Consider the following 18,147-nt stretch of genomic DNA (forward strand, 5'->3'; position numbering starts at 1 on the left):
AAAACTCCAACCACCCCGCGCTTTCAGCGGGCGCCATGTGCTTCATCCATGTGTCTATATTAAATCCCTGCTCATGAAACCATTGACTCATTGAAATGTCTGTCTGCGAGAGAATAGAATGCTTAGTGCACATCGTAGCAAACCGTTTTGCAACAAGTCTCTCTTACTGGACAAGTTCAGGTTAGCCCCTCCAAGTTTTGGCCTGTTTGCTTCTGTTTGGTTCCTAGTAAATACACGCCAGGACTGGGATGACATTGAACTCACAGTTGACTGTGATCTCAACGGTCTGGACGTCTGTGGCAATGTCGTTGATGGCGGTGCATTCGTATGTCCCCGCTCTCTGTCTGGAGATACTGGGGATGTCCAGGTATTCGTCCTCCGATACCAAGTCAACTGTGAAGGTAAACAACAACACGAGGTGAGGTAAACAATAGGTGAAGTAAGCAACAACCCCAACATGTGAGGTAAACAACAACAACGTGGTGAGGTGAAGTGTACGGCCGTCCTATATCTGTCACGGTTTTCTGTAGGTGAAAGAGAGTCAGACCAAAATGCGGCATGGCTATTGCGATCCATGTTTAATGAAACTGAAGAAACCACGAATCAATACACGAAAACCGAAACAGCCTAATACTGGTGCAAACTAACTCACGACAGCCATAAGGACAGGAACAATCACCCACAAAACCCAACACCAAACAGGCTACCTAAATATGGTTCCCAATCAGAGACAATGACTAACACCTGCCTCTGATTGAGAACCATATCAGGCCAAACACAGAAACAGACAAACTAGACACACAACATAGAATGCCCACTCAGATCACACCCTGACCAAACAAAACATATAAACATACAAAGCAAACTATGGTCAGGGTGTGACAATATCAAATCAATGGCCCAATTATTCACCCCACTGTTCTCTAAAATACCTATCGTACATATTTTCCCATTGGAGAAAAGGGTAAGCCATAATTTTCTAGACCGAACTTATCGACCAACTTATTAAAAGGCAGGGTGTTTGAACTGATCAAAGCCTCATCCTCATGTAAAGCAGGAATGAAATAACTCAGGTTGTAATGAAGAGCGGCGCTGAAGGAGATGGCTGCCGTTTTACGATCCCGTAACCAATTGTGCTATTTATTATGTTTTTTCGTGTTATTTGTACATCATTTGAACATTTTGTACATCATGTTTCTGCCAACCTGTCTTATGACCGAAAATAGATTATAGATATCAGGACAGTGGTTACTTACCCCGTACTGGAGGAATATTTTTTAACGAGTCGGACGGGAAGGATTTACTTCAGACACACGACAATGCCCTCATTCCCATCATTTGCAGGAGAAAGGGACGGAGGTATCGGGACGAAGGTCGGGTGCCTTGTAGGGATCATACGCCGAGAGGGTAATCTACCTTTACCATCGGTCCCATTAGCCAACGTACAATCAATCGATAATGAAATAGACAAACTACGATCACGTATATATCCTACCAACGGGACATTAAAACTGTAATACCTTATGTTTCACTGAGTCATACAGCTACCGGGTTTTAAGCTTTTTCGACAGGATAGAACAGTGGCCTCTGGTAAGACTAGGGGTAGCGGTCTATGTATATTTGTAAACCACAGCTGATGCACAGGGACTTTAATGCAGGGAAACTCAAATCCGTTTTACCTCATTTCTTACAGCATGTTAAATGTGCACTAAACTCTAGACCACCTTTACTCCACACACAGAGACGCATACAAAGCTCTCCCTCACCCTCCATTTGGCAAATTTGACCACAATTCTACCTTCCTGATTCCTGCTTACCAGCAAAAACTAAAGCAGGAAGCACCAGTGACTCGGTCAATAAGAAAGTGGTCAGATGAAGCAGATGCTAAACTACAGGACTGTTTTGCGAGCACAGACTGGAATATAATCCGGGATTCATCCGATGGCATTGAGGAGTACACCACATCAGTAACTGGCTTCATCAATAAGTGCATCAATGACGTCATTCCCACAGTGACGTACGTACATACCCAAACCAGAAGCCGGACGCTTATAAGAATCCCAATATGCCCTCCAATGAACCATAAAACAGTCAAAGCCTCAATGCAGGATAAAGATTGAACCGCACTACACTGGCTCCAACGCTCGTTGGTTTGTGGCAGGGCATGCAAACTATGACAGACTACAAAGGGAACCACAGCCGAGAGCTGCCTAGTGACACTAGCCTACCAGACAAGCTAAATTACTTCAATGCTGGCTTCGAGGCAAGTAACACTGAAGCATGCATGAGAGCATCAACTGTTCTGGACAACTGTGTGATCATGCTCTCCTTAGCCGATGTGAGAAAGACCTTAAAACAGGTCAACATTCACAGGGCCACAGGGTCAGACGGATTACCAGGACGTGTACTCCGAGCATGCACTGAGACCAACTGGCAAGTGTCTTCACTGACATTTTCAACCTGTCCCTGACTGAGTCTGTAATACCAACATGTTTCAAGCAGACCACCATAGTCCCTGTGCCCAAGAACACTAAGTTAACCTTCCTAAATGACTACCAACCTGTAGCTATGAAGTGCTTTGAAAGGATGGCCATGGCTCACATCAACACCATTATCCCAGAAACCCTAGACCCACTCCAATTTACATTCCGCCCCAACAAATCCACAGATGATGCATTCTCTATTGCACTCAACACTGCCTTTCCCACCTGGACCAAAGGAACACCTATGTGAGAACGCAATTAATTAACTACAGCTCAGCGTTCAACACCATAGTGCCCTTAAAACTGATCACTAAGCTAAGGACCCTGGGACTAAACACCTCCCTCTGCAACTGGATCCTGGACTTCCTGACGGGCCGCCCCCAGGTGGTAAGGTTAGGTAACAACACATCTGCCATGCTGATCCTCAACATGAGGGCCCTTCAGGGGCCCTGCTCAGTCCCCTCCTGTACTCCCTGTTCACTCATGACTGCATGGCCAGGCACGACTCCAACACCATCATCAAGTTTGCCGATGACACAACAGTGGTAGGCCTGATCACCAACAACGATGAGACAGCCTATAGGAGGTGGTCAGAGACCTGGCCGTGTGGTGCCAGGACAACAACCTCTCCCTCAACATGATCAAGACAAAGGAGATGATTGTGGACTACAGGAAAAGGAGGACCGAGCACACCCCAATTATCATCGAGAGGGCTGCAGTGGAGCAGGTTGAGAGCTTTAAGTTCCTTGGTGGCCACATTGCCAACAAACTATCATGGTCCAAACACACTAAGACCGTCATAAAGAGGGCATGACAAAACCTTTCATGTCTTGTATATTAAATGTCCTTATTCAACTGTTATTGTATGTCTTTGGAAAACTGAAAATGTAAAAAAAAAAAAAATTAAAATACACTATTTTGAAAAGACTACATCAACAGAGGCATTTGGAGCAGCCCAGTTATGTTGTATTCCTCACTCTATCCTTTCCTTAAACATGTCAATTGGGGGGGCGCCTCCCCTTGGGTTGTGCCGTGGCGGAGATCTTTGTGGGCTATACTCGGCCTTGTCTCAGGATGGTAAGTTGGTGGTTGAAGATACAGTGCCTTGCGAAAGTATTCGGCCCCCTTGAACTTTGCGACCTTTTGCCACATTTCAGGCTTCAAACATAAAGATATAAAACTGTATTTTTTTTGTGAAGAATCAACAAGTGGGACACAATCATGAAGTGGAACAACATTTATTGGATATTTCAAACTTTTTTTAACAAATTGGGCGTGCAGAATTATTCAGCCCCCTGAAGTTAATACTTTGTAGCGCCACCTTTTGCTTTGATTACAGCTGTAAGTCGCTTGGGGTATGTCTCTATCAGTTTTGCACATCGAGAGACTGAAATTTGTTCCCATTCCTCCTTGCAAAACAGCTCGAGCTCAGTGAGGTTGGATGGAGAGCATTTGTGAACAGCAGTTTTCAGTTCTTTCCACAGATTCTCGATTGGATTCAGGTCTGGACTTTGACTTGGCCAATCTAACACCTGGATATGTTTATTTTTGAACCATTCCATTGTAGATTTTGCTTTATGTTTTGGATCATTGTCTTGTTGGAAGACAAATCTCCGTCCCAGTCTCAGGTCTTTTGCAGACTCCATCAGGTTTTCTTCCAGAATGGTCCTGTATTTGGCTCCATCCATCTTCCCATCAATTTTAACCATCTTCCCTGTCCCTGCTGAAGAAAAGCAGGCCCAACCCATGATGCTGCCACCACCATGTTTGACAGTGGGGATGATGTGTTCAGGGTGATGGGCTGTGTTGCTTTTACGCCAAACATAACGTTTTGCATTGTTGCCAAAAAGTTCAATTTTGGTTTCATCTGACCAGAGCACCTTCTTCCACATGTTTGGTGTGTCTCCCCGGTGGCTTGTGGCAAACTTTAAACAACACTTTTTATGGATATCTTTAAGAAATGTCTTTCTTCTTGCCACTCTTCCATAAAGGCCCGATTTGTGCAATATACGACTGATTGTTGTCCTATGGACAGAGTCTCCCACCTCAGCTGTAGATCTCTGCAGTTCATTCAGAGTGATCATGGGCCTCTTGGCTGCATCTCTGATCAGTCTTCTCCTTGTATGAGCTGAAAGTTTCGAGGGACGGCCAGGTCTTGGTAGATTTGCAGTGGTCTGATACTCCTTCCATTTCAATATTATCGCTTGCACAGTGCTCCTTGGGATGTTTAAAGCTTGGGAAATCTTTTTGTATCCAAAGCCGGCTTTAAACTTCTTCACAACAGTATCTCGGACCTGCCTGGTGTGTTCCTTGTTCTTCATGATGCTCTCTGCGCTTTTAATGGACCTCTGAGACTATCACAGTGCAGGTGCATTTATACGGAGACTTGATTACACACAGGTGGATTGTATTTATCATCATTAGTCATTTAGGTCAACATTGGATCATTCAGAGATCCTCACTGAACTTCTGGAGAGAGTTTGCTGCACTGAAAGTAAAGGGGCTGAATAATTTTGCACGCCCAATTATTCAGTTTTTGATTTGTTAAAAAAGTTTGAAATATCCAATAAATGTCGTTCCACTTCATGATTGTGTCCCACTTGTTGTTGATTCTTCACAAAAAAATACAGTTTTATATCTTTATGTTTGAAGCCTGAAATATGGCAAAAGGTCGCAAAGTTCAAGGGGGCCGAATACTTTCGCAAGGCACTGTATCCCTCTAGTGGTGTGGGGGCTGTGCTTTGGCAAAGTGGGTGGGGTTATATCCTTCATGTTTGGCCCTGTCCGGGGGTGTCCTCGGATGGGGCCACAGTGTCTCCTGACCCCTCCTGTCTCAGCCTCCAGTATGTATGCTGCAGTAGTTTATGTGTCGGGGGGCTAGTGACAGTGTGTTATATCTGGAGTACTTCTCCTGTCCTATCCGGTGTCCTGTGTGAATTAAAGTATACCCTCTCTAATTCTCTCTTTCTTTCTCCCTCTCGGAGGACCTGAGCCCTAGGACCATGCCTCAGGACTAACTGACATGATGACTCCTTGCTGTCCCCAGTCCACCTGGCCGTGCTGCTGCTCCAGTTTCAACTATCCTGCCTGTTATTATTATTATTTAACCATGCTGGTCATTTATGAACATTTGAACATCTTGGTCATGTTCTGTTATAATCTCCACCCGGCACAGCCAGAAGAGGACTGTCCACCCCACATAGCCTGGTTTCTCTCTACATTTCTTCCTAGGTTTTGGCCTTTCTAGGGAGTTTTTCCTTGCCACCGTGCTTCTACACCTGCATTGCTTGCTGTTTGGGGTTTTAGGCTGGGTTTCTGTATAGCACTTTGAGATATCAGCTGATGTATGAAGGGCTATATAAATAAATTGTATTTGATTCAATTCAAAAGTAAAAACAGCCTTCAAGCTCATCACCATTCCGCATACTGACACTTTCCTATGGAAAACATGACTAGCTGATTCACGTAGCAGCCTTTGTAGTATTGCGCTTTAACCATCACAGCTCTGCTCACAGCTCGAATCACCTGACGAGGGTCAGGAGAACCCTCAGAAAGCACAGGTTCACTCGTGTCCCTGATTCTCTATTGCTGTCATGTGTCTCTCTAGTGTCTCTCTCCCTCGTTTCCATTTCCCTCTCTTTGTCTTTCATCATTCTCATTAGCCTCTTACTCTATTAACTTACTACTTTTTTCACTACTGCAAAATCATATTCAGACTGCATCAGGAAGCTAAGTATCTGGAAGCTAAGTATCATCAGGAAGCTAAGTATCTAGTGCTCAAAAAACGTGTTTTGAGCACTAGATGTAATCCATGCAGTTGTGTGACAATGGTCAATAAAACAAATGTTGTTAGGAATGTTATGTAGCCTACTTAGCAAAGAGCGGTTTTTGTCTGGACTCTGGCTTTCCCCTTTATCATTCTGTTCAGAAACTCAGAAATTACAAACTAACTTACATGTATATGTGTTCCATACCATACACCATATGAACACTAACAATATGCCTAATAGCAGGCTGGGTATCTATCGACAGACTTAAGAATTATTCTCAAGACAGTGCCCCTGGCTGACCGTTAACTGAGGGGTCATCAGAGGAGAGAAATCGACAGACCAAACTTGTGCTCAACTACTGTACATACTGTGTAGGCAACAGTAGACAAACTGCAATAACATATACTTCACAACTTCACGAGTACAGACTGGACATTTTTTTCAGACTCTGAAAATGTACTATCTACATGTGAAGGGTCAAAGAATATTTACCATTACCAACAAGGTGATTTGAAGAGAACAGACAAGCAAGAGTATATTTAACGCACTTTAAAGTGTCTGGGTTAAGCATGGTTTTTTTAAGGTACAACACAGGCAGTTTGAAGGGGCCATAATTGCCAAGCTGGAGGTGTTCATATGATATCAATGTTTCCTGGACCATTTTATGGCTGCCGTAAAAAATGTGTGCCGTTGGGGGAAAGAAGCTAGCTGATATCTGCAGTCACAGAGGAGACAAATCCCACAAAAAAACAGAGGAAATGCAGCAGCATACGCTGGTGGGCACCCGCAGGACTTCCACTTCCTGTGTGGAGGAAGAAGAGAGGAAGGTCGTGGGGAGCATGTTGGCTCAGCCAAGGCAGAGTTGCCTATCAACTGCAGGCGTTACTGTGCAACTATGAACACAAAATGCTTGTGTGTGAAATACTGAAATGGACTATCAAATATAAGACTGTACACTTTGGAGAAAATCTAACAAATAAACACTGTGTTAAAATGCAATCCGCTACTTGAAAATCCTGAATGCTCAAAACTGAAGTACTCAAGTAGTACTTGATACTGAAGGGGTACATGCGGACAAGCTGTCAGTGAGAGACGAGATGCCACAAATATAACACAGCCTTCTGCACGCTGTATCTCCAGTCGTCATTCATTTCTCGCAGACTGAGAAAAAGTGTACACTCAGAAGACCAGACCACACAGAGCACGGAGGGCCTGGGATAGGCTCCCTGTTGCAGAGGCTCCCTTGAACTCGCTGTGTCTTTGAAAACTAAGGAAGGACCACACTTGTCCCGCAGGGAGATTCTGGTTGTAGACAGATAGATGTATTTAAAAAACAGTCTAACTGAAATACCTTATTTACATAAGTATTCAGACCCTTTGCTATGAGACTCGAAATTGAACTCAGGTGCCTCCTGTTTCCATTGACCATCCTTGAGATGTTTCTACAACTTCATTGGAGTCCACCTGCGGTAAATTACAATTATTGGATATCATTTGGAAAGAAACACGCCTGTCTATATAAGGTCCCACTGTTGACAGTGCATGTCAGAGCAAAAATCAATGAGGTTGAAGGAATTGTCTGTAGATCTCAGACAGGATTGTGTCGAGGCACAGATTTGGGGAAGGGTCCAAAATATTCTGCAGCATTGAAGGTTCCCAAGAACACAGTGGCCTCCATCATTCTTAAATGGAAGAAGTTTGGAACCACCAAGACTCTTCCTAGAACTGGCCGCCCGGCCAAACTGGGCAATTGGGGTAGAAGGGCCTTGGTCAGGGAGGTGACCAAGAACCCAATTGTCACTCTGACAGAGCTCCAGAGTTCCTCTGTGGAGATGGGAGAACCTTCCAGAAGGACAAGCATCTCTGCAGCACTCCACCAATCAGGCCTTTCATATCAAATCAAATTTGATTTGTCACATATGCAGAATACAACAGGTGTAGAGCCCTTAACAAAGCCCATAACGAACAGTGCAGTTTTAAGACATTACCTAAAAAATAATAACAAAACATTAAAGAGCAGCAGTAAATTACTATAGCGGGGCTATATAGACGGGGACCGGTACAGAGTCAATTTCAGGAGGGCACCTGTGTCGAGGTAATTGAGCTAATATGTACATATATGTAGACTTATTAAAGTGACTATGCATAGATAATAACAGAGAGTAGCAGCAGCGTAGAAGAGGGTGGGGCAATGCAAATAGTCTGGGTAGCAATTTGATTAGATGTTCAGGATTCTTATGGCTTGGGGTAGAAGGTGTTTAGAAGTCTCTTGGACCTAGACTTGGCGCTCCGGAACCACTTGTCGTGCGGTAGCAGAGAGAACAGTCTATGACTAGGGTGGCTGGTGTCTTTGATCATTTTTAGGGCCTTCCTCTAACACCCCCTGGTATAGAGGTCCTGGATGGCTGGAAGCCTCGCCCTGGTGATGTACTGGCCCGTACACACTACCCTCTGTAGTGCCTTGCGGTCGGAGGCTTAGAAGTTACCATACCAGGCAGTGATGCAACGAGTCATGATGCGCTCGATGGTGCAGCTGTAAAACCTTTTGAGGATCTGAGGACACATGCCAAATCTTTTCAGTATCTTAAGGGGGTATGGTTTTTGTCATGCCTTCTTCACGACTCTTGGTGTGCTTGGACCATGTTAGTTAGTTGGTGATGTGGATGCCAAGGAACTTGAAGATCTCAACCTGCTCAACTACAGCCCCCTCGATGAGAATGGGGGAATGCTCGGTCCTCCTTTTCCTGTAGTCCACAATCATCTCCTTTGTCTTGATCACGTTGATGGAGAGGTTGTTGTCCTGGCACCACACGGTCAGGTCTCTGACCTCCTCCCTATAAGCTGTTTCATTGTTGCTGGTGATCAGGTCTACCACTATTGTGTTATCGGCAAACTTGATGATGGTGTTGGAGTCTTGCCTGGCCATGCAGTCATGAGTGAACAGGGAGTACAGGAGGAGACTGAGCACGCACCCCTGAAGGTCCCCTGTGTTGAGGATCAGTGTGTCAGATGTGTTGTTACCTACCCTTACCACCTGGGGGCGGCCCGAAAGGAAGTCCAGGATCCAGTTGCAGAGGGAGGTGTTTAGTCCCAGGGTCCTTAGCCTGGTGATGAGCTTTGAGGGCACTATGGTGTTGAACGCTGAGCTGTAGTCAATGAATAGCATTCTCACATAGGTGTTCCTTTTGTCCATGTGGGAAAGGGCAGTGTAAAGTGCAATAGAGATTTCATCATCTGTGGATTTGTTGGGGCGGTATGCAAATTGGAGTGGGTCTAGGGTTTCTGGGATAATAGTGTTGATGTGAGCCATGACCAGCCTTTCAAAGCACTTCATGGATACAGACGTGAGTGCTATGGGTCGGTAGTCATTTAGGGCAGGTTACCTTAGTGTTCTTGGGCACAGGGACCATATTGGTCTGTTTGAAACATGTTGGTATTACAGACTCAGTCAGGGACAGGTTGAAAATGTCAGTGAAGACACTTGCCAGTTGGTCAGCGCATGCTCGGAGTATACATCCTGGTTATCCGTCTGGCCCTGTGGCCTTGTGAATGTTGACCTGTTTAAAGGTCGTACTCACATCGGCTACGGAGAGCGTGATCACACACTCTCATGTATGCTTCAGTGTTACTTTCCTCGAAGCGAGCATAGAAGTAATTTAGCTTGTTTGGTAGGCTCATGTAACTGGGCAGCTCTCGGCTGTGCTTCCCTTTGTAGTCTGTAATAGCTGGCAAAGTCTTAGTACCAAGACATGCTAATACACCCCCCCCCCAAAAAAAAAAAATGCGGATGCCAGGTCAATTTCAGTGTCTTTTTATTACTGCGTTCATTCCCGATTTCCATCATATATATATATATATATATATATATATATATATATATATTCATTTTTGGGAGAGGCTATATTAATTAATCCGAGGCCACTACCAATGGTTTCAGGTCCGTCTCCCAAATGGAACCCTTTTCCCTGTAAAATGCACTTTTTTGACCAGAGTCCTATGGGCCCTGGTCCAAAGTAGTGTAGTAAATAGGGAATATGGTGCCATTTGGGACGCAACCCTGGTCTAGCGGACACACATTGCCAGTCAGGTACTGTGGTGGTGTGAGATACCAGGGATCCCTTCTGATCTGGCAGAAGCCTCTAAGCCATCTATCTATCATGAAGCGGTGAGGCGGCAGGGCGGCTGCTGAGCTAGGTCATGACTACATCGAGAGCTCGATACAGGGCCGGAAATATCACCAATCCCCCCTCCCCTCCTTCCTCTCCTCCTCTGTCCTCTCTCCCTCCTCTCCCTCTTGGGATGGATACATATTTTATTCTTTATTTGTCACTCTGGAAAAGCCTTGTAATAACTGGGCCCACACTGAATAGCCTCGAGGCAAGAGGATAGTGCAGTGCACTGGAACTGTTTGTGATGGTGGTGGTGGGGCTGAGAGATTGAAGCTTGCACTGCGACTGCAATGAAAATAAGCATTGGGTTTGGCTGTATTTAGCTGAATCCGGTTGTGTATACTGCCTGTATCTTAGGGAAACAGAACATTGAGCAGTTAAATTATCAGAGTATTGGAGTAGTCTAACATTTCTCCTGTCTTTATCAATCTCACACATTTTGGATTTGCCATGGAACTACAGTAAACACGCCAACCTGGATAGCAAAATACTTTGGATAACACCAATTTAGGCTGAACACCATGACAATGCAACACCATAAACAACTTAAACAGTGCCATATACGTAGTTGGAAACAAAAAACAATTGGATGCAGTCAGAATCGCTGGCGTCCTTGTGCTGTCTAAGGGACACAAAGCATTGACAACAGCATACTTTAACTACCTAACAGACTGCTGGTTATCTACACTTCCATTCCCCTGTTCCACTAAATGCCCCTTGCCCTGGACTTCGACCTCTACATCTCTCAGTTTGTTGGTTTTGATTAGTGCAAGGAATATAACAAATCCCTTCCATTGATTTCAGTGGCGGCTCCCAGTTGGGGATGGTTAAGAGAGTAATAAAAAATAATTCAGCTGTCAGGGCGCCTGTTTTGATCACAGGAGAGCATCTGTGAGAATATTTTGGGGGTGCAAAGGTAAAACATCTGAAAATGGCCTATTTGTTTTGTTTCATATGGAGATGTATCTGTATTAGGACGTTTGTATCACTTGTTCTCGCATTTCTGAGGAAAAAGTAGCTAAGTATTGATGGATACACAAATTGCTCATAACAACAATGCTTTAACTTTCCATGCCAAACTTCTGGGAATATGAAATTTAGAATAATGCTCATTGATTTCAGTTGAATGAAAACAAAAACAAACAATTGAATTCATTGTATTTCCAAGCTAATTGCACTTTCAATCAAACAGGTTTAGATAGAGATTCTGTGCGTTTTGCAGTTGGATAGTATCCTGAATCCAATATTGGGTCAAACTCCCTATCATACTAAAGCAAAGTGTGACACATTCCAGGAAACTAGTTGTATGTCGCGCGTCACTACTTCACAGGAGAGCCATTTTAACTTAAACTTTTTTTAAATCAAAAGGCTATTTTTGGAAGAAATGCCTTCTGGAACATATGAACATTCATGTGCCTTAATTAGAAATTTGCATGCCATCTGTAAATACGAACAAAATGGTTAAATTACAAACCGAGTTGGTTTAGCCACAGAAAAAGTCAGCAACCTTCCCGCTAGCCATGATTGGTAGAGATAATGATTGGACTGGATATGCCGAGAGATGAGTTCGGATTGGTCTGCCATGTAGCACAGTTCTGTCTATAATATGAGCTGATCAATATGTGTCGGTAATCCTTTATTATGCAGCTTTTTATTTTAAAGATATCACTTAGTAGAAATGCACAAGGTAGCTCTCCACTTTCTGGAGGACTGAGTTCTGAAATCAGTGGACTTCGAGTATGATAGCTAATGAGATGGTGAAAATTCTGGCATTTGATTGCAAATATGCAGACAGAGTCGAAAAGAGAACACACAGAAGGCTGTTGTATAAAACAATTGTCTCCTGATTACATCTTCAAACTAAGGGCAACCATGGCATCCGTGACAGAGAGTAAGAGAAGTGTCCATCCATGTATATGGGTATTACACATATTTAATTTCGTCCGAAATTAGTTTTCATTTCAAGTTATAGTGAAACTGTTAGCTAGCTAACACTAACTGGCTGGCTAGCTAACGTTACATGTATGATCTGTGTAGTAATATTATTCATATCTGAGCCATTTGCTTTGTTAGTTATAGCCTACTGTTAGCTAGCTAACATTGAACCTCGTTGGTTCATTACCTGCCGATTCATGCAGGGTAGTCACATCATAAATTGTGATTATGGTTAATTTTTCTGCTAGCTAACTGCATATCTAAACAAAAGACTCCATTATGCAAGTAACTATTTCAATAGAATGTTATTGATGTCACCGCGACAACTGTCGATAGACGTAGCTAGTAAATGTTCTCTGGCTATCTACTCTGACTTCAGAGCACTCTCATCTGAGTGTGCCAAAGCGCAGAATAACTGACAAATTTACGAATGCTCAACACCTGTTGAATATGGCCAGTGTCAGTAAATGCTGGCAATACAAGTGTAATTCAATTGTGATCCAGTCATCAATGCTCTGGATAACATTAAAAATAGCCTACACAAGCTCTGCTAGGGCGAGTAAAATGGTCAGATTGAACTGTTCTCTCATTTGTGTCTGGAAGTAGCTAGCAACCTAGCAAATGTTAGCCAGTTAGCTTGGGTGCTTGAATCCTGTTGTCAGGGCAGAACGCTTAGATCGACCCTACTTTTCAGCCAGAGCGTCCAGTCTGTGCTCTGAACCTTCCGGAGGCCAAACAATCTCAGTTTACGAATGCCCAGAGCACACTCTGGCACTACAGATTAAATTTACAAACACACCCATAGTATAAGCCAGCCTTTAGTCTAGAAATCTTTGGTTGTTTAGTACATAGCCTCACATGTGAATCCGTAAAGAGATGGTCGGGGCTAAAGCTTAAACAGATGTAACGATACTGAGTGGGTGTAGACACAGAAGAGCTCTCCAGTAGGTACCAAAACATTCAAAGGCCATTTTCTCAAAAGTGACAAATGTGGGTCTAATAGTATTCATTATCTGTGTCATGACTGATTATTTTACAACCGGTTTCATTTAGCAAGACAACACATTCCAACTAAAGCGTAATACAATATACTGTATATGTAGTAGTAGTAGGGTGCAATTATGGGTCCACTAATTAATGTTGCACAATTCCAGTAACCTTCCATACACCTTCAGCATTTGTCTTATTATTTAGACAGTAGAGAAATAGCAGGGAATCAAGAGCAAGGGAAGCCAAAGTAATATATTGTAATATATTGTATGCTCTCTAATATACTGTATGCTTTGTGTCAGAGGTGTTAACATATGCTTCAGCTAGTTTTACAAAAGACAACACCTTTGCTTTACACAATAGTACACATCATGTTATTTCAGCTACACTGAACAAAAAAACCCAGATTGTGCTATATTTGTTTATGACCATCAAACAGAGGTCCTTGAAGTAAGAAGAGCAGAACAAGTACAGTGTCTACTGCGGCACTGTTTTACTGTAAATTTCCCCTTTCTGTGTTAAATACAATCTGCATGGTTATTAATCCCATTATGCAATCACTATAAAATGTTCTCCATGATTCAACATACACAGTACACACATAAACACACAACACACATTTAAAACTGCTTCCCATCTTATAGGCAATTATGATGAATTGAATCTATAAACGTCCTGAGTTTGGCAAATTCGGGTGTAATCTATCAGAGGACTCCGAAGTTAGCTCTGCTGAGGAGCCCAACTACCAGCACACTCCGTTAACGGTATTCTAAAGCAATTGAAGCACTTGATGCGCCAGCTCAAATTGAAATAGTATTTTCATGTGGAATATGTTCTTGTTATAAACATAATATTCCCTCTGTTGGTTTTATAGGCTAGTGATGGGACTGTTCAAGGGAATAACAGAATAAGCAGCTTTTCCTAATTAGGGAGAATGTTATCTTCTTAACTTCCCAGCTGGAACGCCACACTACCCACATAGAAATATAAGACAGTTTTTAACATCCAGCTGTGGACCTATTCAAATCGGCTTACTTATTTCATTTTGAAAAATAAATACACGTCATGATCACCCCCCGTAAACTTTTAATAGAGCAAGTATCCATTTGGAATGGAAATTGATTAGCGTAAATTGGCGTCATGTGATTTGGTTTAATTATCTTGTAGTAAGTGCATCCTGTTTTTGTCTGGTATTGTTTTGTGCGGGTGGGTGGGTATTTCTGTACTTCGTTAACCTACTTAACCAATCAGCACTAACTTCATATTCAAGATGACTGGATTGCTCTGTCTGTTTGGTCATTTGACAATGAGCTTCTGCACACTCTTTCTATTCATTGGATCCCAATGGCAGTATCTTTTACAGTATATAATTCAAATAATATATCTTCAAATGAAAAGACAGGTTCATAAGTGCATAATAATGAACTCAGTCACATGTATGTGCTGTTGCCATCTGCTGTTGCCATACATAAGGCTTGACAACAACGGAAGAGTTGACTACAGTACACACAGTATGGGACTAGGCTACAAAAGCATGTACATACATACATACACTACCTTGGGTTTTATAAGTGAACTTCACAATACTCAACAAGGTATTTATGGTATGCGCGACTTCAGATCATTAGAATGCTATCGCAAAAAGCCAAAAAAATACAAATGAATGGATTTCTGCAAATATGTAAATACCATGGAAGTCCTCTTACAGTTGGGAACATCACAGTTCCATTGATCAAACAACCATGAAAAGATAGGGTCTCTCTCCCTCAGTTACCTATGCACATCAACAAGATCAACAACTAATGCTAGTCAGAGCGAGATAAGCTAAAATCTAATGAGGGAACATTAGCTAAACCCTCTCAAACTTTTTAAGCTAGTTGCTATCAAAATTGCACTTAAACAATGGGGAATGGTAGCCTAATCGTCCTTCTGCAGCTTGTCTGCCAATGCATGCTTGTCCCAACCCATGTTTGATAACTGAATGGGAACTTGCCTGCTAACCAAACGACACCTGCCTCTCTAGCTGTAGCCACTGAAAAACAATATTCAGGGAAAAAGTCAGTCCCTGACCCACTCATGCAATGACATGACATCCTCCCAGCAGCTAGCTAGCTAGATACCATTAGGCTCTGTGTTTTTAGCTTGCTAAATAAATAGCTAACTAGATAAGTAGATAGGCTAGCCCAGGTGTATCAAACTCAATTAGCACATGGGCCATATTGAAAAAACACACATTTTGCATGCCAGACATAGCCTCTTTGTTTTTACAACCCCCCCCCAAAAATGGCCATTGTTTTATTAGGAAAAAGATCATGTCCACTTATGTACTTAGAAAACTGTATAGAGCATTTTAACATATTAAAACAAAAGGAGATAAATCATATTTACCCAGCCTTTGATGCCATGCTTGCAGATGTGGATAATATGCTGCGACCCTAATAAAAAAATATTTAGTAACTCCAAATAACAAAAATGTAGCTATAGGTTTGTTGTAACATTTAACCTCTTGGAACTCCCCATCCCGGATCCGGGATCGTGACTAAAGCCTCAGGCTCATTAGCATAACGCAACGTTAACGATTTCTGAAAATCGCAAATAAAATGAAAATAATGCGTCTGCTCTCAAGCTTAGCCTTTTCTTAACAACACTGTCATCTCAGATTTTCAAAATATGCTTTTGAACCATAGAAATTGACTAATTTGTGTAAGAGTATGCAAAGCTAGCATAGCATTTTGAGTAGCATTTAGCACGCAACATTTTCACAAAAACCAGATAACCAAATAAATAAAATCATTTACCTTTGAAGAGCTTCTGATGTTTTCAATGAGGAGACTCTCAGTTACATACCAAATGCGCAGTTTTTCCTGAAAGCGTCTGTGTGTAGGAGAAATCGTTCTGTTTTCTACATTGCGTCTGGCTACCGAAACGAACCGAAAATTCAGTCACCTACAACATCAAACTTTTTCCGAATTAACTACATAATATCGACCGAAACATGGCAAACGTTGTTTGGAATCAATCCTCAAGGTGTTTTTTCACATATCTCTTCATTGATATGCAGTTCGTGGAAGCTTGCTTTCCTCTCTGTATCCCATGGAAAAATACTGGCAGCTGACTTTTGCGCACCAATTTCGGCGCAGGACACCGGGCGGACACCTGGTAAATGTGGTCTCTTATGGTCAATCTTCCAATGATCTGCCTACAAATACGTCACAATGCTGCAGACACCTTGGGGAAACGACAGAAAGGGCAGGCTCATTCCTCTCGCATTCACAGCCATATAAGGAGACAATGGAAAACAGAGCCTCAAAAATCCTGCTCATTTCCTGGATGCCGTCTCATCTTGGTTTTGCCTGAAGCTCACGTTCTAGGGCACGCACAGAAAATATCTTGGTAGTTCTGGACACGTCAGAGTGTTTTCTTTCGAAAGCTATCAATTATATGCATAGTCGAGCATCTTTTTGTGACAAAATATCTTGTTTAAAACGGGAACGTTTTTCATCCAAAAATGAAATAGCGCCCCCAGAGCATCAACAGGTTAAACTTAAAACATGTTTAATTTTGTTTTGCACTGCATGGATGACCAGTGCCGTTGAATGCAGCATTGCTGTATGGTGTATATTGTAGTTGAGTAGCCATCCTAGGCTACGACTTAATTGTTGCTGTAATAGGCCTACACGTTTCTCCTCTGCAAGTTTTTTTGTTGTTGCAGGTTTTGTTTATTGGGTATTCATTGCCGAGCTTAAAAACTGAAGCCAGACTGCAAAATGTTTGTAGCTGAGCTAGGACTGTGGCATGTGTCTGTACACTTTCCCTCCATTGCGTGCTGTAAACGGGACACATGAAAGCAGCGCAATTGAAGTTGTATTCACTAATGCGAACGCATCAGGCTGTAAGTTCATAAAGTAGAGAACTCAACTCTTGACTCATTTATACTCGCCCGCGGGCCTTGTGTTTCAGACCTGCGCTAGCATATTAGCCTCGTTTTGAGTTGTGATTGCTAGTTTGATTGTATTGACTTTCCCAGCCTTAGTTACAGTCGTCCGTTTTTTGTTCAAAATATTGGGTTATTGAAACTGAAACAGTGCATCCTTAATGGCTGGTGGTAGAAAACAATGTACCAGGCCAGCTGTGATTTACAACCTGATAGCAATATTTTTTGGACTCCCAAGAAATGTATTGGTGAATTACACTGAACAGAAATATAAACAATACATGTAAAGTGTTTGTTGTCACACCCTGACCATAGTTTGCTTTGTATGTTTCTATGTTTTGTTTGGTCAGGGTGTGATCTGAGTGGGCATTCTATGTTGTGTGTCTAGTTTGTCTGTTTCTGTGTTTGGCCTGATATGGTTCTCAATCAGAGGCAGGTGTTAGTCATTGTCTCTGATTGGGAACCATATTTAGGTAGCCTGTTTGGTGTTGGGTTTTATGGGTGATTGTCTCTGTGTTTGCACCAGATAGGACTGTTTTGTTTTTTTCACATTTCCTGTTTTGTTAGTTTATTCATGTATAGTGTCTTTATAAATAAAACATGAATAACCACCACGCTGCGTTTTGGTCCGCCTCTCCTTCAAGTAAAGAAAACCGTTACAGAATCACCCACCACAACAGGACCAAGCGGCGTGGTAACGGGCAGCAACAGGAGCAGCGCAATAAAGACTTCTGGACTTGGGAAGAAATCCTCGACGGGGAGGACCCTGGGCAAAACCAGGGGAGTGTCGCCGTCCCAAGGTGCAGCAGGAGAAGCGGCAGCAGGAGCAGCGCAAGGAGGAATGGACATGGGAGGATGAGTTAGAT

At 42.7% G+C, this 18,147-nt stretch overlaps 1 protein-coding gene across 5 annotated transcripts in view; it reads right to left on the reverse strand.

The window, feature by feature from the left end:
• The window catches only part of LOC135548732 (opioid-binding protein/cell adhesion molecule-like), a 582,577-nt gene that overhangs the window by 29,702 nt on the left and 534,728 nt on the right, over positions 1 to 18,147 (reverse strand). For all 5 annotated transcript variants that reach the window (XM_064978603.1, XM_064978606.1, XM_064978602.1 and 2 more), the window contains one exon: positions 265 to 393. In XM_064978603.1, the coding sequence (XP_064834675.1) occupies positions 265 to 393 (129 nt within the window). The remainder of the gene's footprint in view (positions 1 to 264; positions 394 to 18,147) is intronic.

Source organism: Oncorhynchus masou, chromosome 11, assembly GCF_036934945.1.
Source record: "Oncorhynchus masou masou isolate Uvic2021 chromosome 11, UVic_Omas_1.1, whole genome shotgun sequence".
In the NCBI taxonomy this organism is placed as follows: Eukaryota; Metazoa; Chordata; class Actinopteri; order Salmoniformes; family Salmonidae; genus Oncorhynchus; species Oncorhynchus masou.